The 19,515-nt window shown below is 52.0% G+C and overlaps 2 protein-coding genes across 8 annotated transcripts in view; one reads left to right on the plus strand and one right to left on the minus strand.

Moving 5' to 3' along the window:
• Nucleotides 1-19,515, plus strand: part of Hps4 (HPS4 biogenesis of lysosomal organelles complex 3 subunit 2) — a 35,782-nt gene that overhangs the window by 4,086 nt on the left and 12,181 nt on the right. For all 7 annotated transcript variants that reach the window (XM_052754962.1, XM_052754963.1, XM_052754965.1 and 4 more), the window contains 5 exons: nt 2,573-2,716; nt 16,410-16,517; nt 16,877-16,993; nt 17,862-17,956; nt 19,191-19,263. In XM_052754962.1, the coding sequence (XP_052610922.1) occupies nt 2,573-2,716; nt 16,410-16,517; nt 16,877-16,993; nt 17,862-17,956; nt 19,191-19,263 (537 nt within the window). The remainder of the gene's footprint in view (nt 1-2,572; nt 2,717-16,409; nt 16,518-16,876; nt 16,994-17,861; nt 17,957-19,190; nt 19,264-19,515) is intronic.
• On the minus strand, nt 5,026-16,403 carry LOC128120763 (coiled-coil domain-containing protein 121-like). Its single transcript, XM_052754971.1, has one exon. It carries the CDS (start codon nt 9,158-9,160, stop codon nt 7,829-7,831), a length of 1,332 nt encoding a protein of 443 aa, XP_052610931.1. The 5' UTR covers nt 9,161-16,403; the 3' UTR covers nt 5,026-7,828.

The following is a 19,515-nucleotide window of genomic DNA, read 5'->3' on the forward strand; positions in this document are numbered from 1 at the left end:
CCTCTTTTTATTTATTTACCTTTTGAGTTTCGAGACAGGTTCTCACCGAGTTCTCGGCCTGCGTAGCCACTGGGCTGACAGGCCCATGCCACCGGCAGTACACTTGTCTCTGTCTCAGTTCTCAAGCGGTTCAGTCCTCCTCTCTTCCCAGCTGTAACTGTAGGAGTTGTTTGTCCGTCTCCTGTTCTCAGGTCTTTGGTCAGCTGGTTTCAAGACTCTCTTATTCACACAGAAGAGGGCGTTATAAACTCTGACATGCAAACTTTATGGGCCCTCACATCTCTTACTGCTTTCCCTGGAGACGTGTAAAGCAGGTTCCAGACACTGTGTCATCTTACCCATGGGTATCAAGTCTTGCGTCTAACGGAAACGTGCATTGTGTCGTGATCACACCCGAAGTGACCATGAGTGGTAGCACTTCAGTGTCCTCAGGTGCTGCAGCTAGACTCTAATTGTTGCCGTTTCTTTGGCGTCGCTCTGGCGACCAGCCTTGCCTGCCTCCCTCTCCTCCCCTCCCCCGTCCCCCTTGCCAGGACCCTAACAACACCCACAGCCTGCTTGCTTAGTCTGTGCTAAGTTCCATTTTTACTATCAGTCCTCACACACCAGTCATCCTGTATTCTCGTTCCCTCAGATTACCGAGCTGCCTGTAAAATGCCGTGCTGTGGGTTGGGATGATCACCTCCTCGTGGTGACATCAAGTGACATCTGTCCACTGATTTCCTTTCACTTTCCATTTGCAGCAAACTCTAGACCCCTGGTGAGGTCCACGGTCCCTTCTGTGAGGCAGGATGTCATCATGGTGGCAGGTGCACTTCCTGTTACACCCTGTCCTGTGTGCTTGTGACATGGTTCAGGGAAAGTGTGCGGCCTGTGTTCACTGTGGGCTTCTCTACCCCAGCAGCCATTCGTGACTCCATGAAGGCCGGACTCGAGAGTCACCAGGGCTCCACCATTCACTCTCCTTGTGTGGTGGGAAGAGGGTTGGAGCTAGTGTCTTGCCCTATGACCCAGGCTGCTCTTAACTCTTTTTTTTACATTTATTTTATGCATATGAGTGTTTTGTCTACATATATGTATGTGTCTGGTGCCCATGGAGGGCAGAAGAGGGTGTCACATCCCCTGGGACTGGATGGTTACAGATGATGTGAGCCACCATGTGGATACCAGTGTAGTTGGTTGGTTTTTCTGTTTTGGGAGACCTGCCATCCAGCTCCTAAATAAATCACACATGGGGGCTTATTCTTCATTATAAATGCCCGGCCTTAGCTTGGCTTTTTTCTTGCCAGCTTTTCTTAAATTATCCCATCTACCTTTTGCCTCTGGGCTTTTTCCTTTTCTTATTTCTGTGTATTACTATATCTTACTTTTACTCTTACTCCATAGCTGGCTGGGTGGCTGGCCCCTGCCGTCCTCCTCTCCGTCCTCTCTTGCTCTGTCTTCATTTTCTCCCAGGTCTCTCCTTCTGTTTCTTCTCTCTGCCTGCCAGCCCCTCCTATCCTCTCTCCTACCTCGTTATTGGCTGTTCAGCTCTTTATGAGACCATCAGGTGTTCTAGACAGGCACAGTAACACAGCTTCACACAGTCAAACAAATGCAACATAAACAAAGTAACACACCTTAAAATACTATTCTATAGCACAATGGGATTGGAACTCCAGTTCTTGGAGGAGCAGCAAGTGCTCTAAACTGATGAGCCGTCTCTCCGGTCCCTGCCTTTGAACTTTGGATTCTTTTGTGTCAGTGGGATTACAGGCATAGACCACCAAGCCCAGCTGTGGCTGGTTTTTTTTTTTTTTTTTTTTTTTGGTTTTTCGAGACAGGGTTTCTCTGTGTAGCTTTGCGCCTTTCCTGGAACTCGCTTTGGAGACCAGGCTGACCTCGAACTCACAGAGATCCGCCTGCCTAAGCCTCCTGAGTGCTGAGATTAAAGGCGTGCGCCACCACCGCCCGGCTGTTTTTTTTATGATGATTAAAAATGTAAAAACTGGCCGGGCGGTGGTGGCGCACGCCTTTAATCCCAGCACTCGGGAGGCAGAGCCAGGTGGATCTCTGTGAGTTCGAGGCCAGCCTGGGCTACCAAGTGAGTCCCAGGAAAGGCGCAAAGCTACACAGAGAAACCCTGTCTCGAAAAAAAAAAAAATGTAAAAACTGGCTGGGTGGTGTTGGTGCACACCTTTCATCCTAGCACTGGGGAGGCAGAGGCAGGTGGATCTAGGTCTGCATGGGGTGAGTTCCAGCGCAGTCAGGCTACACAATAAGACACTGCGTTAACAACGACAGCACAACCAAAGCACACACAGCCAGCTAGCCAGACAGCTCAGCAAGGCAAAGCACAGCCAAAGTGAATCTCCAGAACCCACAACGGAAGAGAAAATTGGCTTCCAGAATGGTCCTCTGATCTCCACACAGGTGCTACGGTGCATGTGCCCGACTCCCACATGAGCCCACGATACGATAGTCATCACAAAAAATTAAAAAATAAAACAACTATCTTCGGCCTGGGAAAGTGGGGAGCAGATGCTGGTATGCAAAGAGCAGTCAGGTCAAACATTGTCTGCTTCTCCCACAGACCCTTTTGGACCAACAGGAACTGCTCTGTGGCCAGCTTGCTGGAGTTGTGCGCTGCCTGTGGGACCTTTCTGGGACCCCGCCCACGCTTATCCGTCTGCGGAAGCTCAAGTTTGCTGTCAGGGTGGATGGCGACCACCTGTGGGTAAGTTAAGTCTGCAGACACGGGGCTGGTGCTGCAGTGCTGTGGTGACAGCTTCTGCTCTTCCGTGACTGCAGCTGCTCCTCAGGCCTCTGTGCTCTCTGAACACCGCTGTGATGGAGGGGAGAACCTGCCAGGACCTCACGGTGTCAAGCACGTGCTCTGCCCCAGAGCTACACCACAGCCCCCTCCAAAACACATCAGATATGCCCTGCTCTGGGTGTGGCAGATTTCTTCATATGATTTTTACTTATTTATATTTGCACATGTCTGGTGTATGCATGTATATGTGCTTGTATGTGTGCATGTGTATTTGTACTATGTATGTATATATATGGAGACCCGGTTTGTAGCACGCCTAATGCTTTTCCTTGGTGAGCTGCTGTTCTCCGTTTTGATGGTGTCTAGTCAGTGTTTCCTTCTGTTGCCTTCTGCAGCTCGAGAAACTGCTGCCTACTATTTTGGTCTCTAATTTTTAAAAAAAGTTTGATTGTTTTTGTTTCTCACTTTCTGTTTCTAATCTCACCTGGATTTCTGTTTGTGGGTGGTGTGAGTGGAGGTCAAGGGTAATTTTTTTCCCATCTGGTTATCCAGCATTCCTGTGCCGTTGATGAGTTCCCTAAGCACCTTTGTCATAAGTCAGGTGACTGTGAGCATGGGTCTGGGTCTCTTGGAAGATTCAGCAAGTCCTGCATGCTGTGATTTCTGTAGTTTTGTGTGAGTTGGGATGGACAGTGTCTCTCCCGAAGTCAGTCCCTTTCCCAGGGGCTCTGGCTGGGATGCTGTTGCATTTTCATTGCAGTTAGTTTGTGGGTGTGACCGGGAGTCCTGAGTGCAGAGGCCGGTCCTGGGGTGGGGGTGGGGGTCCCACTTCATACCACAGGACAGCTTGGGCTTCTCTCCGTCCAGGTTCCATGATGATGTCACATTTCTAGTGACTTCCTTCCATCCCCTTGGTTCTAAGGCACCTAACACTGGCAGGCTCACATTCCAGCTAAGCATCACCTTCCAGAGAAGAAGGCGCCGGCCTCAGCATCACTGACTTAGAACTGCAGTGGCTGTCGCCTCCTGCGCTCCATCCCTGCAGTGGCTGTCACAGCATCCCGTTCACATGCAGTGTCACAGCACGGCCTCAGCACACGGCCGAAGGGAGGCCAGCACAGGGGCAGCTCACAGAGCAGGCCTGGGGAGTCACGTGGATCTGGAGTGCACTTGAGCTGAGCAAGGACCTGGAATGAGCAGGAATTGCTGGGAGACAGAAGAGCTTGGTGTCTGTGGAGGTCGGCCTTGCTGCAGTGGGGTCAGCATTTAAGTTAATCTCCCACGTCAGCACACGCAGCTGCAGGATATGTTACAGTGTTGTCATGCACAGATGTCACGTCACTTGTTCTCTGCTCCTGTTTTATGTCCTGTGTTCCATCGTCATCTCAATGTCCATCCTCCCTAAGGGGTCTTCTTGGCCGAGTGTGGTGGTGCATACCTTTAATCCCAGGATTCAGGAGGCAGAGGCAGGCAGATGTCTGTGAGCTCCAGCACAGTCAGAGCTACATAGTGAGACCCTGTCAAAAAAAAAAAAAATTTCCTCTTACCTCCTAATGATCTCCGTAATCCCCTTTCTGATTTCATGGCTATGAACCTGGAGAGCTGACTCAGTGGTTAAGCTTTTCCCGAGCACCTGGGTTCAGTTCCCAACACATGGTGGCTCACAACTATCTGTGACTCCAGATCCGGGGGATCTGACACCCTCTTCTGGCTTCCTCAAGATGTGTGTAGTAGAAGGAGAGAACCTACTCTTGCAGGTTGTGCTCTGACCCCTACCTCCCCCAAATAGAAAAATATATCTAAGTTCTCTATAGGACACATGTGGTATTTCTCTTTCCCAATTTTTTTATTAAATTTATTTATTTATTTTACATCCTGACGGCAGTTTCCCTTCCCTCCTCTCCTCCCAGTCCCCCTGCCCCTGCCCCTCAATTCACTCCTCCTCTGTTTCTGTTCAGAAAGGGGCAGGTCTCCCATGGGTATGACAAAGCATGGCATGTCAAGTTGCAGTGAGACTGAGCTCCTCCGCTTGCATTAAGGCTGGGCAAGGCCACCCAGTATGAGGAGTAGGCTCCCAAGAATCATTATGTTGCTGCTACACTGATTTCCATTCACTCTGCAGATACCACGGTTTCATTATGATGGATGTACATTGTGTATTGTGTATCACCCTGATCTTCTGCTTCCCTCTCCCAAGCGATTGGATGATTGGCACATAATACCACATCTGCCATCATATCTTACCAACTCATGTTGCTCTTCATTCATTCATTTTGTGTGTGTGTGTGTGTGTGTGTGTGTGTGTGTGTGTGAGAGAGAGAGAGAGAGAGAGAGAGAGAGAGAGAGAGAGAGAGAGAGAGAGCGAGCACGTGTGTGCATGCGCATGTCCACACTGCGGCAAGCATGCTGTGATGGCTGTGTGTAGGGAAGAGGACAACCCTCTGCTGGAGTTGGTTCTCTCCTCCCACCATGCAGATCTCTGGGCGGGACCTCTTGTCATCAGGCCTCGCCTTGCAGCAGGCTTTACCCACTGAGCCACCTCACGGCCCACATGTGTTCTTCGTGGAGGAAGCTGCCTTCTTGGAGAGCTTTGTGAAAACGTAGATGGCTGAGGTTTTGCTGGTTTGTTGCTGGCCCGTCTGTCCTCTTTGACTAACCTCCAGGTTGGCTTTTGTGGCGGGGCTGTGCTGGTTCTGTGACTGTGGCTCTGTGGTGTGATTGGACATCGAGTACTGTGTCAGGGCCAGCACTGCGTCTCCTCAGGAGCTTGGTTTGTTTGTTTGTTTCCATGTAAATTTGAGGATTATTTTCTGACTTCTTTGAGGAACATTGTTTGGATTTTGTTGGGGTTGTGTTGACTGTGGATTGTTTCATGTCCATTTCACACTGCAGGTTACCTGGCCCTGAGCTTTAAAGGCCCTCTGTCTCCCTGAGCTAGCTAGGGAGCTATCTATCTGTTTATCTATCTGTCTGTCTATCATCTATCTATCATCTATCTATCATCTATCTATCTATCTATCATCTATCTTAGTTTTTCAAGACAGGGTTTCTCAGTGTAACAGCCCTGGCTGTCCTGGAATTCATTCTGTAGACCAGGGTAGCCTCAAACTCACAAAGATCTGTCTGCCTCCGGCTCCCAAGTGCTGTAACTAAAGGCATGGGCCACCATGGCTGGCTTTCACTGTGCTCTTGACCTTAGTTCTTCAGACTTGAAGGTTGTCGTGTTTGTCCAACGAGGGAGATTGGACTGTGTGTTCTTCCCTTGTGTCCTTGTCTGCTTTAGTTCAGGGAAACACCGGCTTTGTGCAGTGGGAGATGGTGTCCCTGTTTCTACCCATGAATTCTGCAGAGCCGAGCAGCACATACTGCCTCATGTCTCAGAGCTGTGGTGGGGTTTAAACGGAATGCCAGCTGGAGGACTTGGCTACTACATGTAGATTACAAAATGAAGGATGGAATAAATGAGGCCGCACACTGCCAGGACCCGGTTAGCCACAGATCTGTGAAGCAGCACCAGGCAGGCCTGCTCACCATCCGCCTGTTCACCCAAGCCTCACCCAGCATGTCCCGAATAAAAGCTGTGCTGTGGTGCAAGGGTCAAGCTCACTGTTCCCACTGGCAGGCAGCCTACTTAACCGGCGTTTTCCTCCAGGTCACTGACCACATGTACTGTGCCAAGAAAGCAGCAAGTCTGTGATCCAGCAGATGAGGACTCTGGGGACCCTGACTGCTTAGAAACAGTCAGGAGACAGGAGTCCAGGACCGACACCTTTAGACATATGCACAGCAGACGGAGAGCTGCTTTAGGAGAGGCTGGCTTAGGTTTTGCTGAGGAAACTGGTGGACATGATGAGGACTGGTTGAAATCTTCCCTAAAGCCATCAGACTGGCCTAAGTCTTCATGAGGTGCTGAGACTAGGTGAGGTACTGGGATGTCACATGACATGCCAGCAAACTTGTAGTTCTTTGCTGGTCAGTTCTGACTGCTGCAAACACTGACGTGGGACCACGCAGGACACACGGGGCAGTAAATGCTGCACAGGGAATCGGATGGAGATGGCCGAGGGGTGGCTGCCCATCAGCTTCAAATACTAGGACATGGCCACCTGCTGGACCGCCTGGCCACGGGGCCACTCCGTCTTAAACCCTTCAGATGTTCTATGCCCAGCGAGATGGACAGCAATGTGGAAACTTTGATGTTAAGTCTTTCCCTGTCACACTCCATCTTCCACCTTCCTTCACACCATCGTCTCTTACCTTTATCTTTTATTTTGAATACTCACAAGTAGGCTTTTGTTTGGGTAATGCTAAACAGACTTTTATTGTGAACAATCACAGCCAGGCTTTTACTTTTCAATAACATTGTTTAAGAACAAAACATTTCACATGCAAGCAAAATCTGTAAACCAAAGGTACATTCATTTTCATTTTCAGCAGTTTTAAATGAGTTCATTTTATAGCTAAGTAAAAGTTAAAAATCTACAGTGTAATGCTGAGGCTTTCTGTCTGCAGCAACACCCAGGACTCAGAGAGCTGTCTATATTTTGTCACACAGGATCACAGGACCCAAACCCGGGGCCACAGGCCACATCACAACCCACAGCTCTGCAGACCAATCCAGCCTCAGCCATGCACAAGTGCGAAGAACCCATTTCCCCAGAGAACACCCTGCACCCACCTGTGACACCACTCCCACTACTGTGAGATGGGGTGACTGTGTGGAAGGTGCTGATTACAAATGCACCCTGTTGTCATGAGGTCCACACTAGAGCAGGAATTGAGCACCAAAGTCAACACTACCACAGGGAACTTGTTGTCAAGGAGAGCATGGAGTCTAAAGAACCAAGTTTCCCATATGCTGGGAAGCTTTTGGTTAGGAGAGCCCTTCAGGCTGCTGTGAGGGGCCCAAGCCTGAGAGACAGGCCAGGCCAGGACCCCTCTGCCTCTCTGAGGAGCTCAGCCCTCCATCCCCTTGGTGCGTCTGCCCCCTGTGCATTATCCTGATGACATCTTCAAGTCTTGTGTGCTACTCCCAACTTGAGCTCCAGTCTCCTTCCTGGGACACGGCAGCCATTACTTTGGAGTGGCTCTCGGCCTGGCACCCCGTAGACGGCCCTGGGTTGGGTGTGGGGTGGCCTGTGGTTTGGGGGGGCGGTGCTCCATCTGCCATAGGTGCTGCCTCCCCCGGGCCAGGGCCTTCAGGTACCACTGCTGCTCTTTCCATTGCTGTTTCCGCTGCTCCAGCTTCTCCCTTCTGGCTTCCAGCTTGCAGAATTCCTGATCCAGCTGCTGGAGCTCCGTTCGCAGCTGCCGGTTCTCAGCAGTGACAGCCTTGCAGAAGGCCCTGTGAGCCTGTTGGACCCTAGCCTCCAAGGCCTTGGTCTTCTTCTTCAGCTCCCTGGTGATGTCCTTTCCTGAGTCCAGCAGGTTCAGTTCCTCCACTTGTTTCTCTAGGTCGGCCTTTTCCTTCAGGAACTGGAAGTGTGCCTCTCGGTCCATGAAGCGGATGTCAGACACGATGCTGGCTTTCTCCTGCTCTAAGGCCTCGATCTTTCGGTCCTGGCTCTCCTTTATTTGTGCTACGGGCCTCAGGGTCTTCAACTTCTTCCTGAAGCAGACCTCCAGCTTACTGCTCCCCAGTAGCTGCTCCTGGAGGTCAGCCGTGCGGGAGGTGAAGTCTGAGACCAGCTCTCGCCTCCATTCCTCAATCTTCTGACATTGACGGCTGTAATCTTTCCACAGGGAGTCATATTTCCTCTGGCTCTCCCCCTTCCTCTGTTTCAGGTACTCCAGGAAGGGTTTGCTTTCTGTTTCTTCCAATGACATTTCCGTCTGCATTTCCTTGATGTCCATTATCAGTACTGACCGCCGGCTCTTAACTGCTTCCATCTCCTCTTCTAGCTCCCGCAGGGCCGCTATGGTCTTCCTCTTCACCCTCCTCTCCAGCCGGGTCATTAACTCTGGCCTCAGATAGTTGTTGAGAATGGTCACATAAGGAGGTTCTGCAGGATAGTGTTGAGGGCCCACAGCAAACGCTCCTTTGGAGTCCTGGAGCTCACTGGGAATGCTCTCCAGGTCTGTGTTGCTGATGCTGACCACCGATGAGGAGGCACTGACCTGATGGACCTGCTTCTCAGAGGAGCTTTGGCCAAATAGGGGAAGTCCCTCCTCCTTTTTCTCCTGGTCCAGAAGAATCAGTTCCGGCCACCTCACCCGGAAGTCGCATATGGCCTTCTTCCTGGTCAAGGAAGGCCTGTAATAGATGTCTTCGTATGTGAAAGCAGGCTCATCCTTCCTTGAAGGAAGTGATGGGTCAGCAGCCCCACCTCCCTGCTTGTGGTGGAAAACGGTGGTTCTTCTGCCCCTGGTATCCCAGGTGGTATGACCCTGGTGGTGGGACTCCATAGTCCCTCCCCTCTGGGGTGCAGGGCTTTGCCCCTCCCAGATCCTGCTGCCTGAGGCTCAGAAGCTCAGCACCTTCTCCTGGCTACAGGAGTCCCTTCTGTTCATCCTCCTGGCTCGACAGTCACTGGTAACCACCACTTCCACGTCTCCCTAGTGTCAGCCCAGGCAGAGAAGAACGTGGACTGTTGGCCTAGTCATTAACACTTAAGCGGCGGATTTGCCTGTTGGGCGGGGCTGGGGAGGGGCGGGGCTTGTGTGGGCGAACCTGGAGCCCGGATAGACCCTGGGCTTGGAGCCATAGGGTAGCATACATCACGGTTGCAAGAAAAGCTGCAGCGGCTTGTAACTGCGGAGAGCAGCACGTGGGCTTTCTCAGCCATACACACCAGTTATGTCGTTATCCGGCGCCAAGAAGGCCCCTTGCACCCGTGACCTACACTGCGGGCTGGGCAGGAGTCCGGGGAGGAAGTGAAGGTGCCAAGGGCCGGGAGGCTCCAGGCTTCTGGCTTCGCTTTGCAGTGTGGTTTGGGTACAGCCTGGGTCTGTTCCGCCGGGTTCGGACTCCCTCCCTGCTCTCTGGGTTCCCTGGAGCATGAGCATCCTCCTGATGCCATGGCTGGTGTTGAAGGGTGGGGCTTGCACATCAAGCTACCTCAGTGTCCTAGGAAGGGAAAGCGGCCCAGAACGGTGCCCTGTACAGACACCTCGGTACCGCGGTTACAGGGAAAGTGAAGTTGAGAAGGCCCGGACTGTGGATGAATGCTCCAGGAAGGGGCATGGAGAAAGACCTCCCGGGAGCAGAGGAGCTGAGCAGAGCAGAGGCCCCCAGGATGGCCACTGCACTGGTTGGCTCTCCCTGCTGTGAGGGACAGCCAAGGCACTTCCCCGGGGAAGAAATCACTTGGCTTGTGGCACAAGTTTTCTGCCTCCTGGCAAGGAGGTCCAAGGGAGCTGCAGGAAGCAGGGAGAGGTGTCATTCTGTCTTGGAGGAGCTTCTGGGATAGGCCATGTGTAGTTGATGTCCTTCTCTGTGTGCCACCACTGACCTCAAATCCTACCCTGCTCCCGGGCTTTTGGGTCTCAGCACAGCTGCGTGGCTGCTCTGTGTGCAGACACAGACTGGGTGCCTGGGAAACACTAGTGAACAGGAGGAGGAGACTGAAGGACAAGGAGGAGGTCACTAACGCACCTTTAATCCCAGCACTGGGAGGAGGGGGCAGAGGCCGCAGATCCCTGTGAGTTTGGGGCCAGCCTGGTCTATAGAGCTAGTTCCAGGGCTACACAGTGAGACCTGATCCCAAAAGGAAGGAAGGAAGGAAGGAAGGAAGGAAGGAAGGAAGGAAGGAAGGAAGGAAGGAAGCAAGCTACCTGGGATGCTGTCTTTCAGTGATGGATGCAAGGACAGGCTTCTGTGACCTCTGACCCTCCCTTTGCGTCATTAACCATCACCTTCATCCTTCGTGTCAGTGGCAAGGCCTGGTCCTGCACTTAGATCTTTGCATCACCCCTTAATAAGGGTCATGGTAGCAGGCTTGAGCACAGTTCCTGCATAAGGCACCCCACCTCACTGTTGCCACACACAGTGGAGAACTCTGCTGATGGAGGGATCATAAGAAGCAGTTTGTTTTTCCCACATGAACAGGTGGGCTGTGCTCAGCAGGGCCTGGAGGACAACACCAGCTTCCGATGACCTCACCACCTTTGCTCAGCATCTTCTGCATCAAAGAGGGACAGACCCATGTCACATGCCCAGCATGTAGCCCCATGCCCAGCACAGCATGCACCACAAAACAGTGTTGTTCATGGGACAGGGAAGCCGGCCCTTCACTGTGCATGATTTGGCTTCGCAGTGAGACTCAGACAGGGAGAGCCATGTTGCAAAGATCTCTTCCAGAACCCAGCCGTCTACAGGTCTGCCTGTCCTATTGATAGGAGGGAGCAGTGTGCCCTGGTCCCATTTACCATCTGGACCACTTCATCCCTGCTTCCTAGCCAGGGCCTGACACATTGCATGTCTGAAGGAATTCTGTGTCCTTGAAAAAATTGATGGAAATCTTCCTTTTCGCTCACACTTGGCCTTTTATGGCTTTCTGTCTGCCTGAACCTGAGCCACTGGGATATTATGACTTGGTTGGAGTAAGATGCCGCCACTCTAGTGGCATACCTACACACAGTGTCCTCTGCTGCTCTTGGGAAGAGCCCTATCCCCAGAGCAGGGCTGGACACTCTGGCCGGAGGAAATACTCTTTCTTGCTCTGCCAGAACCCTTTCTACAGCTTTCCTGTGTTTTCATCAAGCCATCGCCTTTTGCCTCCAGCATTTCCTTTGGCTTCTTTCAGAATCTAGTTGATGTGCTGAGTTTTCCTTCATCCTTGTTGTTTCTGCTCTTTTGGGGGGCCCACCATGCAGCTCCCAAAGAAATCACTCACGGAGGCTTATTCTTAATTATGAATGCCTGGCCTTAGCTTGGCTTATTTCTTGATAGCTTTCCTTAATTTATCCCATCTACCTTTTGCCTCTGGGCTTTTCCCATTCGCTTACTCTGTGGCTTGCTTTGTAGCTGGGTGGCTGGCTCCTGATGCCTTCCTCCTTCTCTGTCTACTTCTTTCTTCTCTCTTCCCTCCCAGATTTCTCCTTCTGTTTATTCTCTCAGCCTGCCAGCCCCACCTATCCTTTCTCCTTCCTAGCTATTGGCTGTCCAGCTCTTTAGTAGACCATCAGGTGTTTTAGACAGGCACAGTAACACAGCTTCACAGAGTTAAACAAATGCGACATAAACAAAAGTAACACACCTGAAAATTCTGTTCTACAACACATGCTACCGACTCTCTCATCCATGCTGGTTACTGACTTCCCCTCCAGAGTGGACTGACTCACCTGCTCGTTAGCATCCTCTGTGCGGTCACTGACCATTGTGGTTTTTTGTTTTTTCGTTTTAACCAGAAATATTTTAATCTGCACCGGGCATTTTTCCCAGTTAAGTGTCTGTGCTCAGCAGTGGAGGTGCTTGCTCTTTTGGGGAGTCACACTGCCTGGCTTGGTCACGGTGCTTCTCTGCGTTTGTCGGCTGGCAGAGCACTTAGAGTTTTAGGGGGTCGTCCTCCTGAGGGGTCTGTTCTGAAGCCACAGGGAGGAGAAACAGGCAGCAGCCTTTTGCACATGACACACGTGCATTAAGGAGGAAGCACAGGCTTCGACAGGCCCACAAAACCAACAGCGGAAAAACTGTAGACTGCTATGGTGTTGGCATGACCTCAGCACCTGTGGTCCTGCACATGCGTCATAGTGAAAATCTTCAAAACATTAGATAATCATAAGAAGGAAGAGTGAAATAAAGTGTGTAAATGTTCCTGTGGGTGTGTGCATGCCTGTGCAGGCCGAAAGTCAGTGTTGGGTGTCTTCCTCAGTTGCCCTCCACCATATATTTGAGGCAGGGTCTCCACCTCCCTAGTGCTAGGATTTCTGCCATGCTCCGTCGTGGCTGCCTTCTCTTTGAGTGCTGAGTGTTAAACTCAGGTACTGCTTGCACAGCCAGCCCCAGGCATGGTGATCTAAACGGAAAACCAGGGAGCCTCTAGTGCCTCTTGTGTCTCCTCAGAGTGCAGAAGGAGGGCAGACCGCCACCGTGTGTGCAGATGGGAAGGCTGAGAAAACAAGGGGCGCTCAAGAAAAAAAAAAAAAATCAACAAAAACTGTTGCATAAACCCTGATGGGCTTAATAAAAATCCGGAGCCAGATATTGGAGTACATACTGAACGATCAGAGGAAACAAGCCACAGCTACTTCTCACCTCGCCAACTCCACGAATCCTCTGACTGAGTGTCCCCGAGTCCCCACTCGAAAGCTCCCTAGTTCCTGTCTCCTCACGCCTCATATGCCTTTCTCCGCCCAGCCATTTCACTTCCTGTCTCAACCTTCCTAGTGCTGGGATTAATGGTGTGTGCTTCCCAAATACTGGGGTTAAAGGTGTGTGCCACCACCGCCCAGCTCTGTTTTCTCTTCTAGACTGAATCAAGCTCATGTAGCCCAGTGTGGCCTTGAACTCAGAGATCCAGACGGATCTCTGCCTCCAGAGTGCTAGGATTAAAGGTATGTGCCACCACTGCCTGGCCTCTGTGTTTAATCTAGTGGCTGGCTCTGTTCTCTCATCTTCAGGCAAATTTTATTAGAGTACACAATATATCACCACACAAAAAAAACAAAAAACCAAAAAACTGCTGAACAAGAGTGGAAAGTCCGTAACCGAGGTTGGACGCATGTGCAGAGGCGATGGCAGATAAGAGCACAACTTCAAAAACTTCAGTTCAGTAGAAGTTCTGGCAGGAATTCAATAAGAAAACGGGGGCTGTGGTGTGGTGAGGGATGTCCTACGCTCAAAAAGCCAAAAACAACCCCAGACAAACGTCCTGAGTGACACTGGAGCCTCTTTCCTTGTGAGTACTGGGGAAGGGAGGAGCCAGGCTTTCCTGGGACTTGTACTGCTCCTCAGTCAGGGTTGGACAAGTGTCCACTGTCCCCGTGTCTGTGCAGGAGTCAGCTCTGCTGGCCACCGTCAGCTTTGTATCCTTGGGCCAGGTAGATTCTCTAATCGTCCCTGGATCCCACCCACCTTGAGGTGGCTGATGTTCTAGTCTAGGGTGCCGCCCACACGCGTTGGAAGTGTGGGAGTGCTCACGGCACTAGGTGTGTACAGCAGAGGACCCACCTTCCTACTTCCAAGACCTTCTGAGCGTTAATCACCTGCTGGAGGGACGCTTTTGTGGGTGTCATGCACACCCTCCAACTTCAGAGTTCTTGGGGCTTTGCAGCTTTGACAGACAGGTTTAACCCACCCACTTGGCTTGGGCTCAGAGCTATCAAGCCCCCAACATTACTCTCAATTAGTGAGATCTATTCCTGGCCACCAAGGACGGGGCTGTGTCTCTTAATGCACTTCCCAGCCTATGCCCACCTCCTGCCACCTACACCCTTCAGCTTGTCAGTGCCCTGCCCTCCTGCCCTCTGCTACCTCTCTGAGCCTTTCCTCACCTAGGGGTTATTGCAGCCACACTAAAACTCCCCACCTGTGGATATTCCGTGACCTCAGGCCAAGTTAGCTCAGTCTTCAACAAGATAGCATTCAGCTGTTGTGGGAAACGCCACTCTCAGAACAGACTTCCTGAGACTTGAGTGGAGAACGCAGTTTATTCATATCGGCGACTCGGGTAGCCCGAAGAACCCGGGAGGCCAGCTGCAGCCACTCGGGTGTTTATGGTGTCATTCTCGATTCTTCTCCTCTTTGGTGGGTTTCAGTTTTGGTCTCTGTAACTGAGCACCACAAGGGACTCCTGGCTGGGACCACAAGAGGAAGTTTCCAACAGCACGTGGTTACAGAGGCAGAAAGCAGGTCAGGCTGGCAGCTCTTTTACTAAGAGCTGCAACTTAAGGCTCTGTTGTTTTATTTTCTAGTGGACTCAGGTCTTCTCACAGCCGCAGGCCTTCATGGCAGATAGTGTGTGTTGTGTTCCTGGGGGAGATGGAATGGTTGTCCTAGTCAGGGTTTCTGTTGCTGTGATGAAACACCATGCTAAAAGCAGTTTGTGGAGAAAACGGTTTACTTGGCATACACTTCCATATCACTGCTCATCACTGAAGGAAGTCAGGACAGGAACTCAAGCAGGGCAGGAGCCTGGAGGCAGGAGCTGATGCAGAGGCCATGGAGGGGTGCTGCTTACTGGCTTACTCCTCATGGCTTGCTCCATCTGCTTTCTTATAAAACCCAGGACCACAATGGGCTGGACCCTCCCATTAGTTGCTAATTAAGAAAATATTCTACAGGATTGCCTACAGCCCAATGTTATGGAGGCATTTTCTCAGTTGGGTTCCCTCTCAGATGATTCTAGCTTGTAAACTTATGTCACGTTACATAAAGTTAGCCAGCACAGTTGTCTGCTTACCCTAGAGAGGGAGGCCATGGCACACCAAAGTATAGATACCACCAAAGCCCAGTTTGGTGAGCCAGTGAGTTTACTGGAGGCACTAACAGGAGTAGAGACAACTCAAAGATGGCTTACATCATTAACACTTAGCCAGCCTGGGTGACAGCTCACAAAGCTGGGAACCTGGAGCACACTGCACAGCCTGCAGGCAGCTCAACAGGTGCAGAGTGGCCTTTCCTGGTGCCTCAGTTGGTCTGAGCCTCTTCCAGGCAGCTCGGCTCCTCAGAGTGACTCTTAGCAGTCGTTATCACTTGTATCCTCTTGGGGAGGGAGGGGCCTAGTGAATCTGCTCAGTTTCAGGAACTTTCTGGAGCTGTTTTGAGTTGCTTCTTTCCTGAGCCTAAGGAGCTTCTCTGAAGGATGGAGTGTTTCACTGTAAACACCCTGAGTCTTAAAGAGCTTCCCTCCAGCCGGGTGGTGGTGGCACACGCCTTTAATCCCAGCACTCGAGAGGCAGAGCCAGGTGGATCTCTGAGTTAGAGGCCAGCCTGGACTACCAAGTGAGTTCCAGGAAAGGCGCAAAGCTACACAGAGAAACCCTGTCTCGAAAACCGAAAAAAAAAAAAAAAAAGAGCTTCCCTCCAGATGGAGGGTTCAAATGTCAGAGGGAACTGCTGCTGTACAGCATTGTGACAGGTGAGGTTCCCCTTTGTCACTGACTTGCCCCCTGTTTGCTTTGTGAGGGCTGTGGGCTCGTCTTGGAGGCAGGACTTTGTCTGCTTACCTGTTGGAAGTGGCTTCTGTTGCTCTGTTCTCCATCTGTGCAGCTCAGGCTGTTTGCTGCTTTGCTGGGTTTCTGGGTGGGTTTGTTTGTTTGTTTGTTTGTTTGTTTGCGGCTCTTTTCTTTCGTTATGGATTTCTGAAGCTCTCCCCCGATTTCTGTCTTGGGATCAAGGCCATTGATGAAATGACTGTTCCTCACAGGCTCACACAGAGTGATGCTCCTTTGTTTTCAAACTGAGACTTCACACATACTAGGCAAACGCTCCACTGATAAGCCATGTTTCAGTCCCTCGGGGCAATTCCCTAGAAGATACAGTTTTTAGACAGGATCTCACTGTAGCTCAGGCTGCCCTGGAACACACTCTGTACGTAGCCCAGGCTGATCATCATCCCTCAATCTCCCAACTGCCAGGAATGCAATCTGGAGCTACCCTGCCTGGCTAGGTGGTGACTTCAAGGGCCTGTGGCAGGTGCCACAGAGAGCCTGGATCCTGGTTGTGGCCTCAGAGACAAGCTACAAGAACTGTCTTTCTGCTCTCCCTCTGCAGGCTTTGGGCTGTGGTGTGGAACTCTCTGATGTCAGCTGCAGGCAGTTTCTGGATCAACTCATTGGATTCTTTCATTTCTACATGGGCCCTGTCTCCCTGGCCTACAAGGTAGAAGTGCAGATTGCCAGGGGCATTCGGCCCTTCAAAAGCAGTACTGCTGGGACCAGGCCTTCCTTGGGCCGGACACCTGTATTACGTGGTGCCATGTGACAAGGTGGCACGCCCTAGAGCCCCTTGGGGATGCCTGTGTCCTCATGTGTCTGCTCTCCCCTCCCCTGTGGGTTGGTGCCCCCCTTCTTCAGGATGGTCATTGGAGTGAGAGCTAAGACATGTGTGGCCGGGATGGGATGAGACAGGCCTGTCCATCCTGCTGTCTCCTGTTGGGAAGTCCCCTGCAGAAAGCAGCAACCCTTACTGAAGAGCCCGTGCCTGACCTCAGGTGCTGAGTCCCTCTGTCTTTATCTCAGAACCATCCTCAGGAGGAGCTGCGCTTGCAGTGGGACACTGTCATCACACAGGTCCTCAGGAGCACCAGTGAGTCCCACAGGATCTTCAACGCCCTGTGGAATCTGGACCACACCAAAGTAAGGCTACTGCCCTCTTCTTCACTGCCTGAATGGCATGGGGCTATGGGCGTGGGCCTGGGCTGCTGGGATGGGGCTGTGGGCGTGGGCGTGGGCTGCTGGCACGGGGCTGTGGGTGTGCAGGACACCTGTGGCAGGCGTGTAGCTGGAGAAGTGAGAGGACACGTGTGTGCTCCAGCAGTTCCCATGCTCTGCGGGGGTGAGGCGGGCTGCTGCCTCTCAGACCTCCTGAAGGCCAGTGAGGCGGCACCAACAGGCACCAAATAAATCTCACTGAATGGAGGGTCATCTTCGCCTCTGAACTCTCTCCACACACGGCATGGCTTCAGTGATTCCATCAAAGTACCTGGCTTACATTTGAACTCATTTGCATCTGAGAGAGGCAGGAAGGTCCTCTCTCTCTGAACCATTCCATTTCCAGTTCACACTCACCTAATGAGCGCTAGCTGCTGTGTGGCTGGCCTGGGTGCCTGTGCATCTCAGATCTGCCCTTTCCTCTCACTGCTGAAGAAAGTAGCTGGGACTTGGCATTTCCAGAGCCCACTGTGCCGGGCATGGGCTAGGTTTTCCCACTCATGTGGACAACTTGGAAGGCCAGTTGGTACTGAACACAGTCTGGGGCTGTGAGAGTGAGGTCGCCCTGTGTGTGTCCGGCCTCTCTTCTCCTGACCACCTGGCTCACATCAGTGCTGGCAGCCAGGCAGGAAGCCAGAAGGCTGCAGTGTCTGGGCGGTTCTTTGTGGTTGAGCAGCTGATTCCTTACAAGAACCGTGGGCTGTGATCCCCTCAGCTGGTCTCTGAAGCCCGCGTCACTGTTGCCCCAGGCACTTGTAAGCATGCTCACGGGTCCATGTCTCCTCTTCCCCAGGTGGAGCCCCTGCTGCTGCTGAAGGCAGCCCTCATCTTACAGACCTGCCAGCGCTCGCCCCATGTCCTAGCTGGCTGCATCCTCTATAAAGGACTGTGAGTTGGGCCTCCCTCCCCGTGTCCCCAGTGAGCTGGGCCTCCCCGTGTCCCCAGTGAGTTGGGCCTCCCCGTGTCCCCAGTGAGCTGGGCCTCCCCGTGTCCCCAGTGAGCTGGGCCTCCCCGTGTCCCCAGTGAGCTGGGCCTCCCCGTGTCCCCAGTGAGTTCCCATCACTGTCCCCCGCTAGTTCCAGATTAGTGTCTGTAGTTGTTTAACAAAGGCCAGGTCATGGAGATTGGCCGAGGGTGCATCACCGTGCAACTGGGAACTGCTCAGGAAAGGGACACTTGCCTCTGGGTGTTTGTGCACACATACACACACACACACACACACACACACACACACACACACACACACAACAACAACAACAACACACACGATAAATGTTTAAAAAATTTAAAAATAGTGTTTGTTTTCTCACTCATTTTCTATCTCACATATATAATATATGTAAGTACATATATATGTGTAATAAGTACATGCACACACTTTATTTTGAGACAGTATCTAACTGTGTAGCCCTGGCTGTCCTGGAATTCTCTATGTAGACCAGGCTGGCTTTGAACTCCCAAAGAGAAGTTGTCTCTGCCTCCCAAGTGCTGAGACTAAAAGCATGTGCCATCATGCCCAGCCCTCTCTGTACCAACTACACAGAGAGTAGAGGCCCTTCTGCCTTGCTCTCAGCTGTGCCTGTGGCCAGCAGTGTGGAAGACGTGCCACACTGTGCTCCTGTGCAAACTCCCACACCGATGCCCTCTGCTCTCTGTGCAGTGGGACACAGCACTGAGGTCTTGGCGTGTGCATGGAGGCGCTTTTGCTTCTGCTGGTTTAGACATTCCCACTGTACAGAGCCCAGGCTGGCCTAGAGCTCAGGGAGGAGCGACCTGACCTGCAGTTGCACCAGCTTCCTGCCCTCTGAAATGCTGGCTACCTTTGTGCTCCAAATGGTTGGCTCAGTGACTCTCTTCCAGTGCTCACAGGGGGCTTACCTGTGTTTTTAACATGCCTACCATCGTCGGACACCTCACTCATCCCTGCCTGATTGGAGAGCTTACATTTTGACTCTCAGTGGGGACTGCAGAACAGAGAGCCCTTCACCAAGGATCTACTAGATGAAACTTCTGCCAGCCACATCCCCAGGATCCTCTACCTCCAGGGATACTGGTGTCTCTGGAGCTGAGAGGCCCCAGCACTTCTTTTCATGGTATTCTTGTCCCTGTGTTTTACCCCCAGGATTGTGAATTCCCAGCTCCCTCCTTCCCTCACTGCCAAGGTCCTGCTTCATCAGACTGTCCCTGCAGACCAGGTAGAGTACAGCCTGCGACCTGGTGGGAGGTGACCCAGAACACCTGCCATCCAGCTGTGGGGGGCTGGAGCCACATGGCGGACAGGTCTAGGGCACTTGCTTCCCTGACTGTTACAACTCTTCGTCCATCAGTGTGGTCAAGGAGTAAAGCAAGGGTGAACGCCAGCATGTGCCCTGTCGGGGGCTTGGGCACTGGTTCTTACAGGCCCAGCAGAGCGCGTGCATTCAGCTCTCCACTAGCATAGTGTTGAT

The sequence above is a fragment of the Peromyscus californicus genome, unplaced genomic scaffold (assembly GCF_007827085.1).
Source record: "Peromyscus californicus insignis strain IS unplaced genomic scaffold, ASM782708v3 Scaffold_2__1_contigs__length_46816999, whole genome shotgun sequence".
Lineage (NCBI taxonomy): Eukaryota > Metazoa > Chordata > Mammalia > Rodentia > Cricetidae > Peromyscus > Peromyscus californicus.